At 51.3% G+C, this 19556-nt stretch overlaps 1 protein-coding gene and 2 long non-coding RNA genes across 3 annotated transcripts; all 3 read right to left on the bottom strand.

Moving 5' to 3' along the window:
* Positions 1-55: 55 nt before the first annotated feature.
* LOC146422556 (uncharacterized) lies at positions 56-7564 on the bottom strand. Its single transcript, XR_014848086.1, has 3 exons — positions 7471-7564; positions 758-978; positions 56-579 (listed from the first exon to the last, which is right to left on the bottom strand). It is a non-coding gene; the product is annotated as an uncharacterized LOC146422556 (long non-coding RNA).
* Positions 7565-9168: 1604 nt separating this feature from the next.
* LOC146422555 (uncharacterized) lies at positions 9169-10077 on the bottom strand. Its single transcript, XR_014848098.1, has 3 exons — positions 9875-10077; positions 9354-9514; positions 9169-9190 (listed from the first exon to the last, which is right to left on the bottom strand). It is a non-coding gene; the product is annotated as an uncharacterized LOC146422555 (long non-coding RNA).
* A 260-nt stretch (positions 10078-10337) lies between these two features.
* LOC146422554 (polyglutamine-binding protein 1-like) lies at positions 10338-19093 on the bottom strand. The gene is made up of 7 exons (XM_085046230.1): positions 19075-19093; positions 18005-18076; positions 16766-16877; positions 16028-16137; positions 14693-14797; positions 13452-13512; positions 10338-10501 (listed from the first exon to the last, which is right to left on the bottom strand). Exons 2-7 carry the CDS (start codon positions 18069-18071, stop codon positions 10351-10353), a joined length of 606 nt encoding a protein of 201 aa, XP_084902356.1. The 5' UTR covers positions 18072-18076; positions 19075-19093; the 3' UTR covers positions 10338-10350.
* Between the last annotated feature and the right edge of the window lie 463 nt (positions 19094-19556).

Raw genomic sequence — 19556 nt, 5'->3', positions numbered from 1 at the left:
GGGTGAGTGTGCAAGGGCAGTGTGAGAGCAGGAGTGTGCAAGGGAGTGTGAGAATGGGAGTGGGAGTGTGCAAGGGGTGAGTGTGAGGAGTGTGCAAGGGGCCTTGGGCAAGGAGGTGAGTGTGCAAAGAGCCTCCTGTGCTGGGATGAGTGTGCAAGATGAGTGTGAGAACAGTGTGAGTGTGCAAGGGGAGTGAGTGTGAGAATGGGTGAGTGTGCAAGGTGAGTGTGCAAGGAGCTCCTGGTGAGCCGAGTGTGCAAGGAGAGTGTGAGAGCAGCAGGGTGAGTGTGCAAGGAGCCTGGAGTGAGACAAGTGTGCAAGGGGATGGGTGTGAGAGTGGGAGGGTGAGTGTGCAAGGAGGGACCCTGGAAGGGGAGAAAGGAGCCTTGAGTGTGACAGGGTGAGTGTGCAAGGAGCCCTGAGTGAGACGAGTGTGCAAGGAGAGCCCCAGGAGGGGCAGGGAGGAGCCTCGAGGAGGATGAGTGTGCAAGGAGGAGCCTCAGCCGGGGAGATGAGTGTGCAAGGAGCTGGGAGGAGCTGCACTGCCTCTGCCTGCTGGACTGACACTTGTGCAAGGACCTCGTGGGTGTGCAAGGAGCCTCATGGGTGTGCAAGGACACTCGTGAACATTCTGAAACCCCCGTGGGTGTGCAAGGAGCCTCATGAGTGTGCAAGGATTCGCGTGAACATTCTGAATCCTCGTGGGTGTGCAAGGACATCCATGAGCGTGCAAAGAGCCTCATGGGTGTGCAAGGACCTCGTGAGTGTGCAAAGAGCCCAACAAGGACCCTGTGGGTGTGCAAGGAGCCTCATGGGTGTGCAAAGACCTTCATGAGTGTGCAAAGAGCCTCGTGGGTGTGCAAGGAGCCCAGCAGGGACCCTGTGGGTGTGCAAGGACATCCATGAGTGTGCAAGGAGCCTCATGAGTGTGCAAAGAGCTTGGTGAACATCCTGAGCCCCCTGGGTGTGCAAAGCTGTCTTGGATTGATGATATGATAATCCTTTATCCCCTATCGTTGGCTTATATGCCCAAGAAAGAAAAAAAAAATGTGTGGTCCTGTCTCTTTAACTGCACCCAGCCGCGGAGAGAAACGCGGGTTGTTTTGAAAACATTTTCCCCAAGCCTCGCTCCGGGGGAGGATTCGTCGCTCGGCGGAGACTGCGTGCTGGACGGGGGTCGGAGTGAGCTCTGTTCCCGTTTTTTTTCCATTCTTCTTCTTTTTTTTCCTCGTTTGGACCCCTTCTCTTCGGTCTGCTTTGCCACCCGGAGACCCAGGAGGGCCAGAGGACAGCAGAGCTCTCCAGGGAGCTCCACCCGGCCCCGGGTGGGGGGCGAGGAGGAGAGGGACTGCGTCTGAGAAAAGGACTTTTTATTCAGGTTGAATAACTGCCTTTCACCTTGTTTTTTCCCCTTCCCCTGTGCCTTGTAGGGCACCCTGCGTGGTTTTGTTAAATAAATAGTTTTTTCTTCACTTTCATCTGAGAGGTTCTGTTGTGGGTGGGGGAGGGGGTGTCGGGGCCCTTCGCTCTCGGAGGAGAGAGTCTTATCATTAACCCTGGACATATTTGGCGCCCAACTTACGGGGCCTCGATTACTTGTTCTACACCTTTTGTGGGGTTAGAGAAAGTGAAGAAAAAACCCTAATAATTGCATTCTGGTTTTAATCGCTTGGTATTGAATTACAGCCATCAGTAGTCACTATGCTGTTTGATGGGAGGTTGTTTGATGTAATACTGTCTGTTTGGCACATAGGTTTGTTTCCCTACCAACAGGTAGGGGCAATCTTGTCCCTAATGTATAATTTCCACCAATCAGGGACACGACTCCGGCTTGTTATAGTAATGTGTGTGATACTGACGATCTGTAAGAAGGTATGGGAAACAGTTAAAGATGTACATGCTCTGTTAGTTTCCTCCTCTAGTTTTAGTAACCTGTTTTGGAGTTTTGTTAGTAATATTACCCAACCTGTTAGAGAAGTAGAGGGTGAAGCTTCCTGGCTCCTCACCCATCTCTTTTCCTTTAAATCTGCTATATCAGCTTTTGAGAATATTCAGTTTCCCCTGGATGTTAAAGAGACCATTAACTTGGTAGTACAGGTGCTTTACCTAGGAGTTTCCGTGTATATGATGTTCAGTGTTACCAGAATGAGGGCTGAGAAGTCCAGAGGGGCTGAGCAGGAGCAGGCACCAAATCCAGATGTGAGGAAATTTGAATGGTGTGGAGTATGGGAGGACATAGGTAAAACTTTAAAGAAATTCTCTGATCCAATAGACTGGGAATTTCCCCCCGGACAAATCCCGAGACCAGCTGAGGTGGGGAAGTATCTGAAAGAGAAGTGCAGAGACAACTGCAGTGCAATATGTTGGGCCCTGGCATATGCTTATCGTACACTGTCAGATATTATAGAACAGGAAGTAAGGGAGCCTAAGCCAATGGCAGTTGCTCCTATTACAAGGAGCAGGAAAGCCCAATTTAAGACTGATCGCCCAGATGACAGTGGGGAGGGACCCTCAAGGCCAGCAACTGAGTCAGAGGTCATTGTTGAATCCATGAATGTGAGAGACCTTCACAGCCTAAGAAAAGATTATGTCCAACGAGATGATGAATCTGTGATTAGTTGGTTAGTCCGTCTTTGGGATGCTGCAGGCGATGTTACACTTCTAGATGCTACTGAGGCAAGGCATTTAGGGACTGTGTCACGTGACCCAGATATCAACCAAACTATACGAGATGGGCCTGACTGCAGCAGCCTCTGGAGACGAGCTATCAGAGCTGCGAGGGAAAGATACCTACATCCTGACGATCTCTATTCGCAACAAACCCAGTGGAGAACCATAGAACAAGGGATTCAACGCTTGAGAGAAATGGCGGTGGTAGAAATTGTCTTCCCAGAGGACATAGCAAACCCAGATCCGATTATAGACCCAGATAGGATAGAATGTACACCTGTGATGTGGCGGAAACTCCTAAAGCTTGGGCCATCAGGGTATGCTTCTGCTTTAGCCATTATGAAGCAAGATGACGGGCATGAGACTGTGCGTGATATGACAAGGAAACTCCGAGCGTATGCAGATGTTGTGCATAGCCCAATGAATGCAAGAATCTCAGCTGTGGAAACAAATCTGCAGAAACTAGAAAATAAGATAGAGAAGAATCATGAGAAAATCAGTAAAGAGATTAAAGACAGCCTTCTCCAAATCTCAGCAGTACAGACCAGAGGTTCTGCTACCCCACGCAGACGCTCCTCAGCTATGAGAACTGGATATATCCCTTGACATGAGTTGTGGTATTTCCTGTGTGACAGTGGAGAAAACATGAACAGGTGGGATGGACAACCCACTGCTGTCCTGGCACGACGAGTGCGTGAATTGAAGGAGGGCAAGACTCAGAGAAGGAACTCCACCAGAAGGGAAGTAGCTCTACTCAATATGTCTGATTCCGTTGAAGGAACCTCTAACACAAATACCCACCATGGTTAGTGGGGCCCTGCCTCTAGCCAGGTAGAGGCCAGGGAAAACCGAATTTTTTGGACAGTGTGGATTCGGTGGCCTGGCACATCAGAGCCACAAGAATACGAGGCTTTAGTTGACACTGGTGCACAATGCACGATAATCCCATCGAGACATGTGGGGACAGAACCTATTTCTATTTCCGGCGTTACAGGAGGATCACAAGACTTGACCCTCGAGAAAGCTGAGGTGAGCCTGACTGGAAGAGAGTGGAAAGAACATTCCATTGTGACTGGCCCAGAGGCTCCATGTATTTTGGGTATAGACTTCCTCCGAAATGGATATTTCAAAGACCCAAAGGGACTCAAGTGGGCATTTGGGATAGCTGCTGTGGAGACAGAGGGCATAAAACAATTGAACACCTTGCCTGGACTGTCAGAGAACCCATCTGCAGTAGGACTCCTGAAAGGGGAAGAGCAACAAGTACCGATTGCAACCTCGATTGTGCACCGCTGACAGTACCGGACAACTCGTGATGCCGTGATTCCCATTCACAAACTAATCCGTGAGCTGGAGAGCCAAGGGGTGGTCAGCAGGACCCATTCATCCTTTAACAGCCCCATCTGGCCTGTGCGAAAATCTGAAGGAGAATGGAGATTGACTGTGGACTATCGTGCCTTGAATGAGGTGACTCCACCTCTGAGTGCTGCTGTGCCAGACATGCTGGAGCTCCAGTATGAGCTAGAGTCCAAGGCAGCAAAGTGGTATGCTACTATTGACATTGCAAATGCATTTTTCTCCATTCCTCTGGCAGCAGAGTGCAGACCTCAGTTTGCTTTCACCTGGAGGGGCGTGCAGTATACCTGGAACCGACTGCCCCAGGGGTGGAAACACAGTCCCACCATCTGCCATGGACTGATCCAGGCTGCACTAGAAAAGGGTGGGGCTCCAGAACATTTGCAATACATTGATGACATCATTGTGTGGGGGGACACAGCAGAAGAAGTATTTGAGAAAGGAAAGGAAGTAATCCAGATTCTCCTGGAAGCCGGTTTCGCTATAAAAAAGAGCAAAGTCAAAGGGCCGGCCAAAGAGATCCAGTTCCTAGGAGTGAAGTGGCAAGATGGACGGCGTCAGATTCCTACTGAGGTTATCAATAAAATCATCACAATGTCCCCCCCAACCAACAAGAAGGAGACGCAAGCTTTCCTGGGTGCCATAGGCTTTTGGAGAATGCACATCCCTGAGTACAGCCAGATCGTGAGTCCTCTCTACCTCATAACCCGCAAGAAGAACGATTTCCACTGGGGCCCTGAACAGCAGCAAGCCTTCACCCAGATCAAGCAGGAGATTGCTCATGCAGTAGCCCTTGGCCCAGTCAGGACAGGGCCAGAAGTAAAGAATGTGCTTTACTCTGCAGCCGGGAGCCATGGCCTGTCCTGGAGCCTTTGGCAGAAGGTGCCTGGTGAGACCCGAGGTCGACCACTGGGATTTTGGAGCCGAAGTTACAGAGGGTCTGAAGCCAACTACACCCCAACAGAGAAAGAAATCCTAGCAGCATATGAAGGAGTCCAAGCTGCCTCAGAGGTAATTGGCACAGAAGCACAACTCCTCCTGGCACCTCGACTACCGGTGCTGGGGTGGATGTTTAAAGCAGAGGTTCCCTCTACTCATCATGCCACCAATGGCAAATGGAGCAAATGGATTGCCCTTATCACACAGCGTGCCCGTATGGGAAATCTGAATCGCCCTGGGATTTTGGAAATAATTACAAATTGGCCTGAAGGTGTAAATTTTAGTCTGACTGAGGAAGAGGAGCTGGAACAGGTGACCCGTGCAGAGGAAGCCCCACCATACAACCAACTGCCAGCAGATGAAACACGCTACGCTCTTTTCACTGATGGTTCCTGTCGTCTTGTAGGGACAAAAAGAAAATGGAAAGCAGCTGTGTGGAGCCCCACACGACGGGTTGCAGAAGCTAGGGAAGAAGAGGGGGGATCGAGCCAATTCGCTGAGCTCAAAGCTGTTCAGTTAGCCCTGGACATTGCTGAAAGAGAGAAATGGCCAAAGCTCTACCTTTATACTGATTCATGGATGGTAGCCAATGCTCTGTGGGGTTGGCTGGAAAAGTGGAAGAAGGCTGGTTGGCAGCGTAGGGGAAACCAATTTGGGCAGCTGAAGAGTGGAAAGACATCGCTAGTCGGGCAGAGAGACTACCTGTGAAGGTCCGCCATGTAGACGCCCATGTCCCCAAGAGTCAAGCTAATGAGGAACACCGAAACAACGAACAGGTAGATCAGGCTGCAAAGATAAAGGTGTCCCAGGTAGACTTGGATTGGCAGCATAAAGGAGATTTATTCCTAGCTCGATGGGCCCATGATGCCTCAGGCCATCAGGGCAGAGATGCCACCTATAAGAGGGCACGAGACCGAGGGGTGGATCTAACCATGGACTGCATCTCTCAAGTTATCCATGACTGTGAAACATGTGCTGCCATCAAGCAAGCCAAGCGGGTGAAACCCCTGTGGTATGGTGGAAGGTGGTCAAAATATAAGTTTGGAGAGGCCTGGCAGATTGATTACATCACACTGCCTCAAACCCGCCATGGCAAGCGCTATGTGCTCACAATGGTAGAAGCCACCACTGGGTGGCTGGAAACCTACCCTGTTCCTCATGCCACTGCTCGTAACACCATCCTGGGCCTTGAGAACCAAGTCCTGTGGAGGCATGGTACCCCTGAGAGAATTGAGTCAGATAACGGAACTCATTTTAAAAATAGCCTCATAAACAACTGGGCTAGAGACCATGGCATTGAATGGGTGTACCACATTCCCTATCATGCACCAGCCACTGGCAAAGTGGAACGGTATAATGGATTGTTAAAAACCACCCTAAAGGCATTGGGTGGGGGAACTTATAAGAATTGGGAGCGACATTTAGCAGAGGCCACCTGGTTAGTCAATACCCGAGGCTCCATCAACCGAGCAGGTCCTGCCCAATCTGAGCTTCTACATACAGTGGATGGAGATAAGGTCCCAGCAGTACATGCCAGAGGCTTGTTAGGGAAAACTGTCTAGATTGATTCTGCCTCACATAAAGACAAACCCATCCGTGGGGTTGTCTTTGCTCAGGGACCAGGGTGTACTTGGTGGATAATGCAGGAAGATGGAAAAACACAATGTGTCCCTCAGGGAAATTTAATTTTGGGTGAAGGCCACATGTAAGGTTGGGATCGCAACATACCACCGTTCACCGTTCGTGACATTATTTGTACATAGTTATGTGTATATATGTATATATGTATATATGTATATATGTATATATGTATATATGTATATATGTATATATGTGTATATATATATGTGTGTGTTTGAAGTTGGAAGATGTTAAGGTGGGCCTTAAGCCAACGCTATGGAATAAGGGGTGGAATGTCTTGGATTGATGATATGATAATCCTTTATCCCCTATCGTTGGCTTATATGCCCAAGAAAGAAAAAAATGTGTGGTCCTGTCTCTTTAACTGCACCCAGCCGCAGAGAGAAACGCGGGTTTTTTTGAAAACATTTTTCCCCAAGCCTCGCTCCGGGGGAGGATTCGTCGCTCGGCAGAGACTGCGTGCTGGACGGGGGTCGGAGTGAGCTCTGTTCCCGTTTTTTCCATTCTTCTTCTTTTTCCTCATTTGGACCCCTTCTCTTCGATCTGCTTTGCCACCCGGAGACCCAGGAGGGCCAGAGGACAGCAGAGCTCTCCAGGGAGCTCCACCCGGCCCCGGGTGGGGGGCGAGGAGGAGAGGGACTGCGTCTGAGAACAGGACTTTTTATTCAGGTTGAATAACTGCCTTTCACCTTGTTTTTCCCCTTCCCCTGTGCCTTGTAGGGCACTCTGCGTGGTTTTGTTAAATAAATAGTTTTTTCTTCACTTTCATCTGAGAGGTTCTGTTGTGGGTGGGGGAGGGGGTGTCGGGGCCCTTCGCTCTCGGAGGAGAGAGAGTCTTATCATTAACCCGGGACAAAAGCCCACCCCCCCAGGCCCCTCCCCTTGCACACGCATGTGCAACACCCCGAAAAAACCCCAAAATCCCCAAAATAAACACCAAAAAACCCCAAAATAAAACCCCCAAAAATCCCCAAAGAAACCCCAAAAAACCCAAGAACCCAAAATAAAAAACCCAATAAACCCCCCAGAAAAACCAAAAAAACCCAAATAAAAACCCCAATGAACCCAAATAAATCCCCAAATAAACCTCAAAAAACCCCAAAAATCCCAAATAAACCCCAAAATACCCCCCAGAAAACCCAAAATCCCCAAATAAACCCCAAAAACCCCAAAAAAACCCCAGAAAAACAAAAAAACCCCAATAAAATCCCAAATAAAAACCTCAATGAACCCTAATAAATCCCCAATGAACCCCAAAACCCCAAAAAAACCCCAAAAATCCCAAATAAACCCCCAACCCCCCCCAGAAAACCCCAAAAAACCCAAAGAAAAACCCCAATAATCAAAAAAAACCTCCAGTTTTATTTCGGGGCTTTATGAACTCCAAGGGGGCCTGGGGGGTTTTGGGGATCCCTGGAAATTTGGGGGTCCTGGGGGCAGTTTGGGGTCCAGAGGGGTTTCGGGGATCCCTGAGGATTTGGGATCCACTGATGTTTTTTGGGGGAAAATGCGATATTTTGGGTGGGATTTGGGGTTCCCCTGCTGTTTTGGGGGAGATTTGGAGACCCTCTGATGGTTTTTTGGGGGAAATTTGGGGTTCCCCTGATATTTTGGGGCAGATTTGTGGACCCTCTGATGGTTTTTGGGGAGGATTTGGGATATTTTGGGGTGAATTTTGAGTCTGGGGGCTCAGGGTTTGGGGTGTCCTAATTGGGTCTGGGGTCTGACTTGGGTCTGGGGTCCCAATTGGGTCTGGGGGCTCAGGATTTGGGGTGTCCCCTTTGGGGTTTGGGGTCCCAGTTGGGTCTGGATTTGGGTCTGGGGTCCCAATTTGGGTCTGGGGGCTCAGGGTTTGGGGTCCCAGTTGGGTCTGGGGTCCCAATTAGGATTTGAATTGGGTCTGGGGGCTCAGGAATTGGGATGTCCCCTAATCAGATTGTCCCCAGTGGGATCTGGATTTGGGTCTGGGGTCCCAATTAGGATTTTAATTGAGTCTGGGGTCTCAGGAATTGGGTCTGGGGTCTGATTTGGGTCTGGATTGGGTCTGGGGTCCCAATTAGGTCTGGGGGCTCAGGGTTCTGGACTCTCAGGGTCTGAGGTGTCCCCAGTTGGGTCTGGGGTCCCAATTAGGATTTGAATTGAGTCTGGGGTCTCAGGAATTGGGTTTGGGGTCCCAATTAGGATTTAATTTGGGTCTGGGGTCTCAGTCAGTCCTTGGCCCGGGACACCTCGGCGTTGGCTCTCAGCACAGCCTGAGCTGGGTAAGGGTTTGGGTCAGGATTTGAATTTGGGGTGTCCCTGGTTTGGGCTGTCCCCATTTGGGTCTGGGGTCCCAATTGGGTCTGGGGTCTCAGGAATTGGGTCTGGGGGCTCAGTCCTTGGCCTGGGAAGCCTCGGCATTGGCTCTGAGCACAGCCCCCGGGCTGGGGTAAGGGTTTGGATTTGGGTCAGGATTTGGGATGTCCTCAGTCAGGGTGTCCCCAATCAGATCCTGATTTGGGTCTGGGGTCCCAATTTGGGTCTGGGGTCTCAGTCAGTCAGTCCTTGGCCTGGGAGGCCTCGGCGTTGGCTCTCAGCACAGCACCTGCGCTGGGGTAAGGGTTTGGATTTGGGTCAGGATTTGGGTCTGAGGTCCCGACTGGGATCCCAATTTGGGTCTCAGGAATTGGGTCTGGGGTCTGAATTGGGTCTGGGGTCTCTCTCAGTCAGCCCTTGGCCCGGGACGCCTCAGCATTGGCTCTGAGCACAGTGCCTGGGCTGGGTTTGGATCAGGATTTGGGTTTGGATTTGGGATGTCCCCAATCAGGGTGTCCCCATTTGGGTCTGGGGTCCCAATTAGGATTTAATTTGGGTCTGGGGTCTCAGTCCTTGGCCCGGGACGCCTCAGCATTAGCTCTCAGCACAGCCCCTGGGCTGGGTAAGGGTTTGGATTTGGGTCAGGATTTGGGTCAGGATTTGGGATGTCCCCAATTGGGTCTGGGGTCCCAGTCAGGATGTGAATTGAGTCTGGGGTCTCAGTCAGTCAGTCCTTGGCCCAGGACGCCTCAGCATTAGCTCTCAGCACAGCGCCCGGGCTGGGGTAAGGGTTTGGATTTGGGTCAGGATTTGGGTCTGAGGTCCCAATTGGGGTCCCAATTTGGGTCTCAGGAATTGGGTCTGGGGTCTGAATTGGGTCTGGGGTCTGAATTGGGTCTGGGGTCTGAATTGGGTCTGGGGTCTCTCTCAGTCAGTCCTTGGCCCAGGACGCCTCAGCATTGGCTCTGAGCACAGCGCCTGGGCTGGGTTTGGATCAGGATTTGGGTTTGGATTTGGGATGTCCCCAATCAGGGTGTCCCCATTTGGGTCTGGGGTCCCAATTAGGATGTGAATTGGGTCTGGGGTCTCAGGAATTGGGTCTGGGGGCTCAGTCCTTGGCCTGGGAAGCCTCAGCGTTGGCTCTCAGCACAGCCCCTGAGCTGCGTAAGGGTTTGGATTTGGGTCAGGATTTGGGGTGTCCCCAATCAGGGTGTCCCCAATTGGGTCTGGGGTCCCAGTTAGGATTCAATTTGGGTCTGAGGTCTCAGGAATTGGGTCTGGGGTCTCAGTCCTTGGCCCGGGACGCCTCAGTGTTGGCTCTCAGCACAGCCTGAGCTGGGTAAGGGTTTGGATTTGGGTCAGGATTTGGGTCTGAGGTCCCGACTGGGATCCCAATTTGGGTCTGGGGCCTCACAAATTGGGTCTGGGGTCTGAATTGGGTCTGGGGTCTCAGTCCTTGGCCCGGGACGCCTCGGCATTAGCCCTGAGCACAGCCCCCGGGCTGGGGTAAGGTCTCTGCTGGAAGAGCGGCCCTGCGGCTGTGGTGTCAGCGCCGGTCTTGGCCTCGTTGCGCTTGGGCAGACCTGTGGACCAGGAGCCTCTGGGGGACAGAAAACAGCTGAAATTAACCCAAAATGAACCAAAATCACCCCAAAATCACCCCAAAACTGGACCAGGAGCCTCTGGGGGACAGAAAACAGCCAAAATCAGCCCAAAGTGAACTGAAATCACCCCAAAACTGGACCAGGAGCCTCTGGGGGGCAGAAAACAACTGAAATTAGCCCAAAATCAGCCCAAAATGAACCGAAATCACACTGAAATCACCCCAAAAATGGACCAGGAGCCTCTGGGTCCAGGAGCCTCAGGGACACAGAACCGCCAAAATTACCCAATTCAGCCCAAAATGAACCAAAATCACCCCAAAATCACCCCAGAATTGCACCAGGAGCCTCTGCAGGACACAGAGCAGCTGAAATCAGACCACAATGAACCTAAATCACCCCGAAATCACCCCAAAACTGAATCACCCCGAAATCACCCCAAAACTGGACCAGGAGCCTCTGCGGGACATAAAACAGCCAAAATCAGCCCAAAATGAACCGAAATCACCCCAAAATCAGCCCAAAATTGCACCAGGAGCCTCTGCGGGACACAAAACAGCTGAAATTACCCAATTCAGCCCAAAATGGACCTAAATCACCCCGAAATCACCCCAGAACTGCACCAGGAGCCTCTGCGGGACACAGAGCAGCCAAAATCAGCCCAAAATGAACCAAAATCACACCGAAATTACCCCCAAAATCACCCTGAAATCACACTGAAATCAACCCAAAATCACCCTGAAACCAGCCTGAAAACAGCCCAAAATTGCACCAGGAGCCTTTGTGGGACACAGAACAGCCAAAATCAGCCCAAAATGAACCAAAATCACCCCAAAATCACCCTGAAATCACCCTGAAATCACCCCGAAATTGCACCAGGAGCCTCTGCGGGTGAGAAACCAGACGGGAATGAGCCCAAAATAGCCCAAAATCACCCCAAAATCAGCCCAAAAATCACCCTGAAATCAGCCCAAAATTGCACCAAAATCAGCCCAAAACCAGCCTGAAAACAGCCCAAAATTGGACCAGGAGCCTCTGCAGGACAGAAAACAGCCAAAATCAGCCCAAAATGAACCAAAATCAGCCCAAAATTGGACCAGGAGCCTCTGCAGGACAGAAAACAGCTGAAATCAGCCCAAAATGAACCAAAATCAGCCCAAAAATCACCCTGAAATCATCTCAAAATCACCCAGAAATCGGCCCAAAATCACACCAAATCAGCCCAAAACCAGCCTGAAAACAGCCCAGAATTGGACCAGGAGCCTCTGCAGGATACAGGAAAACAGCCAAAATTAGCTAAATCAGCCCAAAATCAGCCCAAAATCACCCTGAAACTGGGGCACCCCAAAATCAGCCCAAAACCAACGCAAAATCACCCCAAAATTGGACCAAAATCACACCAAAATCTGCCCAAAATCAGCCCAAAATTGGACCAAAAGCCCCTGCAGAGGAGAGGGGGAACCCAAAATCAGCTGAAATCAGCCCAAAATCAGCCAGAAAACACCCCAAAATCACCCTGAAAACACACCCAAAAGCAGCCCAAAAACACTCTGAAATCAGCCTGAAAACTGCCTGAAATCACACCGAAAACAGCCTGAAAATCACCCCAAAAATCATCCCGAAATCACACTAAAATCAACCAAAAATCAACCAAAATCACCCCAAAATCAGCCCAAAATCACACCGAAAACAACCCAAAATAACCTCAACATCACCCCAAAATCAGCCTGAAATGTCCCCAGAATCACCCCAAAAACAGCCCAAAATCACCCCAAAACTGGGGTCACCCGAAGCAGCCCGAAATCAACCTGAATCACCAGAAAATCACCCCAAAATCAACCCAAAAAAACCCCAAAATCACCCTGAAACCGGGGACACCCTGAAAACAGCCAAAACCTCCCCCAAAACCCCCCAAATTACCTCAAAAACACAAAAAAAACTCCCAAAAACACCCCAAAATCACACTGAAACTGGGGCACCTTGGAAATAACCCTGAATCACCCCAAAAATACCCCAAAATTACCCCAAAATCACCCCAAAATAACCCTAAAATCACCCCAAAATCACCGAAAATCACCCAAAATTACCCAAAAAAACCTCAAAATTACACTGAAACTGGGGCACCTTGAAAACAACCCCAGATCAACCCAAAAATACCCCCAAATCACCCCAAAACCACCCCAAAATAACCCTAAAATAACCCTAAAATTACCCCAAAATCCCCCAAAATCACCCCAAAAATAACCCCAAAATCCCCCAAAATCACCCCAAAATCACTGAAAATCACCCCAAAACCACCCAAAATTACCCCAAAATCACCCCAAATTACCCCAAAATAAGCCTAAAATGCCCCCAAAATCCCCCAAAACCACCCCAAACCCCAGGATCACCCCAAAATCCCCCAAAATCCCCCAAAACCCCCAAAATTACCCCAAAACCACCCCAAAATCATATTGAAACGAGGGCACCTTGAAAGCAACTCCGAATCACCCCAAAAACCTCCAAAAATACCTCAAAATCACCCCAAAATTACCCTAAAATCACCCCAAAATAACCCTAAAATTACCCTAAAATCACCCCAAAATCACCTCCAAATCGCCCCAAAATCCCCCAAAATAACCCTAAAATCCTCCCAAATTACCCCAAAACCCAGGATCATGCCAAAATCCCCCAAAATCCCCGAAAATCACCCCAAAATCACCCAAAATTACCCCAAAATAACCACAAAATCACCCAAAATTACCCCAAAATTACCCCAAAATCACCCCAAAATAACCCTAAAATCACCCAAAATCACCCCAAAATCCCCAAAAATCACCCCAAAATTACCCCAAAATCCCCCAAAATTACCCCAAAATAACCCTAAAATGCCCCCAAAATCCCCCAAAATTCCCCCAAAATCCCCCAAAATTACCCCAAAATCCCCCAAAATTCCCCCAAAATCCCCACCTGGGTGCATCCGAATAGGCGCTGGGGTCCATGGGGTCAAGTTCCTCGTCCTTCCGGCCACCTGGGGGTCACTTGGGGTCACTTTGGGGTCACTTGGGGTCACTTGGGGGTCACCTTTGGGGTTCAGCCCACCCGGACCCCAAAAATTTTGGGGTTTTTCCCAAATTTTTGGGGTTTTCTTCCAAATTTTGAGGATTTTTTTCCAGATTTTGGGAGTTTTTTTCCCAAATTTTATGGCTTTTTCCCAAATTTTGGGGTTTTTTCCCAATTTTGGGGTTTTTTTTCCCAGATTTTTGAGATTTTTTTCCCCCAAGTTTTTGGGTTTTCCCCAGTTTTGGGTTTTTTCCCCAAATTTTGTGGTTTTTTCCCAAATTTTGGGGTTTTTTCCCAATTTTTGGTTTTCCCTATTTTTAGGGGTTTTTTCCCCAAATTTTTTTGGGTTTTCCCAAAGTTTTGGGTTTTTTTCCCCCAATTTTTGGGGTTTTTTCCCCAAATTTTAAGGGTTTTTTCCCAATTTTAGGATTTTGTTTCCCAAATTTTGGGTTTTCCTAAATTTTTGGGTTTTCCCCAAATTTCTTGAGTTTTTTCCCAAATTTTGGGGGTTTTTTTCCCAAATTTTGAGATGTTTTTCCCAAATTTTGGGGTTTTTTTCTCCAAATTTGGGGTTTTTTTCCCAAATTTAGGGGTTTTTCCCCCAAATTTTTGGGACTTTTTTCCCTGATTTTTTGGGTTTTTTTCTCCCAAATTTTGGGTTTTTTCTCCCAAATTTTAGGGTTTTTTTTTCCCCCAAATTTTAGGGGGTTTTTCCCAATTTTTGGAGTTTTTTTCCAAATTTTGAGGTTTTCCCCCAAATTTTTGGGGTTTTTTGCCCAAATTTTGGGGTTTTTTTGCCCAAATTTTTGGGTTTTTCTTCTCAAATTTGGGGTTTTTTTCCCAAGTTTGGGGGTTTTTTCCCAAATTTTTGGGTTTTTTTCCCCCAAATTTTGGGTTTTTTCCCAAATTTGAAAGTTTTTCCCAAAGTTTTGAGGTGTTTTTTTTGGTTTTTCCCAAATTTTTGGGGTTTTTTTCCCCAATTTTGAGATTTCCCCCCAAATTTTGGGGTTTTTCTCCCAAATATTTTGGTTTTCCCAAATTTTGAGATTTTTTCCCCAAATTTTGGGGTTTTTTTCCCCAAATTTTTTGGGGTTTTTTTCCCAATTTTTTTTCTTCCAAATTTTGGGGTTTTTTTTGCCCAAAATCACCTTTTTTTGCCTTGGAATAAGGCGCCAGCTCCTCCCGCCGGTGGAATCGCCGATCCCGAGGAGTTTCCTCTTTCTCGTGAGACCTTTCGGGGTTTTCCTCTGGCTCTGGGCGTTTGGGGTTTAAAGTGACCCTAAATCCCCCAAATCCCCCAAATTTCCCCCAAATTTTCTGATTCCCCAAATCCCCTGAATGCCCCAAATTTCCCAAATCCCCCAAAAATTCCTTAAATGCCCCAAATCCCCAAAAATCCCCTAAATGCCCCAAAATCCCACAAATTTCCATAAATGCCCCAAATTTCTCCCAAATTTCTCCCAAATTCTCTAAATCCCCCAAATTTTCCAATTCCCCGAATCCCCTAAATGCCCCAAATCCCCCCAAAATCCCCTAAATGCCCCAAATCCCCCAAAATCCCTTAAATGCCAAAATCACAAAATTCCCCCAAATTCCCCAAATCCCAAATTCTCCCAAATCCTCTAAATCCCCAAACCCCCAAATTCCCCCAAATGCTACAAATTTCTCCCAAATCCCCCAAAATTCCCCAAATCCTCCAAATTTCCCCCCAAATGCTCCAAATCTCCCAAATTTCCCCCGAACCCCCAAATGCCTCACATGCCCCAAATCCCACAAATTCCCAAAATCCCCTAAATGCCCTGGATCCCCCAAACCCCTCAAATTTCCCCCAAATACTTGAAATCCCAAAATGCACCAAACTCCCCAAATCCCCCAAAAATCCCTTAAATGCCCCAAATGTCCCGAAATCCCACAAAACTCCCTAAATGCCACAAATCCTCCAAATTTCCCAAAATCCCCCAAAGCCCCCAAGTTCCCAAATCCCTAAATCCCCCAAAATCCTGGATGCCCCAAACCCCCAAATCCCCCAAATTCCCCCAAATGCCCCGAATTTCCCAAACAACTCCCAAATTCCCCAATACTAAATCCCCCAAAGACCCCAAGTTCCCCCAAATCCCTAAATCCCCGAATCTGAATACCCCAAATCCAATTCTCCCCAGATTTCCCCAACCCCCCAAATTTCCCAAATCCCCAAATGCCCCAAATTTCCCCCAAATCTCCCCAAACCCCAAATTCTTCCAAATCCCTAAATCCCCAAATCCTCCAAATCCCCAAATTTCCCCCAGTGCTTCAAATCCCCAAACCCCAAATTCCCCAAATCCCCAAATTTCCCAAATCCCCAAACCCCCCAAATCCCTAAATCCCCGAATCCCTGAATAACCCAAACCCCCAAATTCCCCAATGCTTTAAATCCCCCAAACCTCCCAAATTCCCCCAAATCCCCCAAATTTCCCCCAAATCCCATTTTAGGGTTCCCGGCTCACCTGGGTTTCCCTTCATTCTCTTGGCAGGTTTGGTGATGATAGAGTTTGGGTCGTTTGGGGACAACCAGGACACCAGGTCAGTGTCCACGTTCCAGTAGTAGGGCAGACCGCTAGGAGAGAAACCCTATAGACCCTATAGAGCCTGGGATGGACTCTATAGAGCCTATAGCCCCTATAGCCCTCAGGAGTCCCTGCAGCCCCTATAGATCCCTTATAGCCTCTCTATAGGGTGTGTCACCAGGTGGGGTCGATCACTTTGTACCAGGGTGGCATCAACCCCTATAGATCCCCTATAGCTCCCCTATGGATCCCCTATGGATCCCCTATAGATCCCCCATGGATCCCCTATAGATCTCCTATGGATCCCCTATGGATCCCCTATAGATCCCCCATGGATCCCCTATAGATCCCCTATGGATCCCCTATGGATCCCCTATAGATCCCCCATGGATCCCCTATAGATCTCCTATGGATCCCCTATGGATCCCCTATAGATCCCCCATGGATCCCCTATAGATCTCCTATGGATCCCCTATGGATCCCCTATAGATCCCCCATGGATCCCCTATAGATCTCCTATGGATCCCCTATGGATCCCCCACAGATCCCCTATGGATCCCCTATAGCTATAGGGTCTCTCACCATGTAGGGTCGATCACTTTGTACCAGGGTGGCATCAACCCCTATAGATTCCCCATGGATCCCCTATAGATCCCCTATATCTACAGGGTCTCTCACCAGGTGGGATCGATCACTTTGTACCAGGGCGGCATTAACCCCTCGATGCGCGACGCCTCGTAATCCACGTGAGCATCGTCATAGTCCTCGGCGATGATCTCCTCCTCGGGCTCTGGGGGGTGGGGCTTCGTCAGGCCACGCCCACAGACACATAGCCACACCCACTGACACACCCACTGACACACCCACTGCTCCTAACCATACCCACAGCCACACCCATCGTCATAGTCCTCGGCGATGATCTCCTCCTCGGGCTCTGGGGGGCGGGGCTTCGTCAGGCCACGCCCACAGACACACAGCCACACCCACAGCCATTGACCCCGCCCACTAACACACCCACTGTCATAGTCCTCGGCAATGAGCTCTTCCTTGGGCTCTGAAAGGGGTGTGGCTTGCAAGGCCACGCCCACTGACACGCCCACCGCACACAGCCCCACCCACTGACACACCTATTGCAATTGACCCCGCCCACTGACACACCCACTGACACGCCCATTGTAATCCTTGGCGATGATCTCCTCCTCAGGCTCTACCGGGGGGCGGGGCTTGTGAGGACACGCCCACCGACACAGTCACACCCACTGGAACACCCATAACACTTGACCCCGCCCACTGACACACCCACTGCCATTGACCCCGCCCACTGACACACCCACACCCCAAACCTCCACAATGATCTCCTCCTCTGGCTTTGGAAGGGGTGGGGCTGTGAGACCACGCCCACTGACACACCCACAGGCCCAGGCCACACCCACACCCTGTAGCCACACCCACTGCTCTGGCCACACCCACTGCCACACCCAACTCCCTGTCCTTGGCAATTATCTGGGGTGGGGCGAGGCTGAGAGCCCCGCCCACTGCCCCTAGCCCCGCCCACTGCCCCTAGCCCCGCCCACTGCCCCTAGCCCCGCCCACTGCCCCACCCCAGCAATGCCCTTTCCCAGGCTCAGGGGGTGTGGCCATCAGCCTAAGGCTCCACCCACCACCCTTAGCCCCGCCCCTTCCCTCTGACCCCACCCACAATGACCTCACAATTGGGGTGGAGCCACCCAAGCCACACCCACCCGAAAGCCACACCCCATCAGCCCCACCCACCCTAAAGCTCCACCCCAATCTCAGCCCCGCCCCATTTCAAGCTCCACCCCATAACCACACCCACCTGGCCCCGCCCCTTCTGAGACCACACCCTCCCGGGCCACGCCCCTCCAGGCCCCGCCCCCTCCAGGCCCCGCCCCTCACCTGGCTCCACGTGCTTCAGCAAGCCGCGCTTGGCCAGGCGAGACTGCAGAGCCACGGGCAGCGGCATGGCGGCTGGGGACAGAGTGACCGGAGTGACCAGAGTGACCGGTGACACTGGGGACACCGGGGAGAGACCAGAGAGTGACCAGGAGTGACCAGAAGTGACCGGGGACACCAGGGACACCAGGGAGTGACCAGGGAGTGACCGGGGAGTGACTAGGGACTGAATGAAACTGACCGGGGAGTGACCGCAGAGTGACCAGTGACACATGAGTGACCAGGAGTGACCGGGGACACCGGGGAGTGACCAGGGAGTGACCGGGTCTGACCGAAAACTGACCAGGGAGTGACCAGAAGTGACCAGTGACACATAAATGACCAGGGAGTGACCAGAGAGTGATCGGAGAGTGACCAGAAGTGACCGACGACACTGGGGACACCGGGGACTGACCGGGCAGTGACCAGAGAGTGACCGGGGACTGACCAAAAACTGACTAGGGAGTGACCAGAAGTGACCGGGGACACTGGGGACACCAGGGACTGACCGGGGAGTGACCGGGACTGACTGAAACTGACCGGGGAGTGACCGGAGAGTGACCGGGGACACCGGGGAGTGACCAGGGAGTGACCGGGAGTGACCGGGAGTGACCGGGGACTGACCAGAAGTGACCGGGGACACCGGGGAGTGATCGGGACTGACCAGGGAGTGACCGGAGAGTGACCGGGGACTGACCGGGAACTGACCGGAGAGTTCCCAGGGACACCGGGGAGTGACCAGAAGTGACCGGTGACACCAGGGACACCGGGGAGTGACCGGGAGCTGACCGAGACTGACCAGGGGCTGACCGGGACTGACCGGAGGCACTGCAAACTGACCGCAGAGTGACCGGAAGCCCCAAACGCACCGGTAACCGCGGCAAGCCGAGCGCGGGGAATGGCGGGGAGCTCGGGGAGCCAAGGAACAGCCCGGGAGCCGCCGGAGCCTCTCCGGTAACCCGCAGATCCCCCCGGAAACCCCAAAAATCCCCAAAAAACCCCAAATTCCCCCAAATCCCCCCAGCCCCGCTCACCCCAACTCCCCCGGAAGCGCTACCGCCGCCGGCCCGCTCACGTGACCACCTAGCCACGCCCCCGTTGCCATGGTAACAAGCAAACCACGCCCCGTTGCCCTGGTAACGCTAACCACGCCCCCGTTGCTATGGCAACCGCCCGGCTTAGCCCGCGCGGCTCCGCCGGTCACGTGGCGCCTCCCCGACCAATCAGGCGGCGGGACGGCGCGGCGGCTCGGCCAATCAGCGCGCGGCTCGCATGGGCGCCGCCATGTTGGGGGGGGCAGCCGTGTTTCGGTAGGGTCGAGTTTAAAGATGGCGGCGGAGGGAAGGAAAACCGCAGCGCCCTGCCGGTGTTTCTGTAGGGTCGCCAAGCCGCCCGGGCCGCGCTGTTTCTGTAGGGTCGCCACGCCACGAGGCTCGCGGTGACAACGTCCCTTTATTGAGGCTCAGCCCGTGGGGTCAAAGGTCACCGCGGGGTCACGGGGCGGAGCTCGGGGGGG

This window comes from Lichenostomus cassidix, unplaced genomic scaffold, assembly GCF_008360975.1.
Source record: "Lichenostomus cassidix isolate B80296 unplaced genomic scaffold, HeHo_3.0 HiC_scaffold_40, whole genome shotgun sequence".
Lineage (NCBI taxonomy): Eukaryota > Metazoa > Chordata > Aves > Passeriformes > Meliphagidae > Lichenostomus > Lichenostomus cassidix.
Note: the sequence above shows the minus strand (reverse complement) of the source record. Positions and strands in the feature narration are given on the sequence as shown.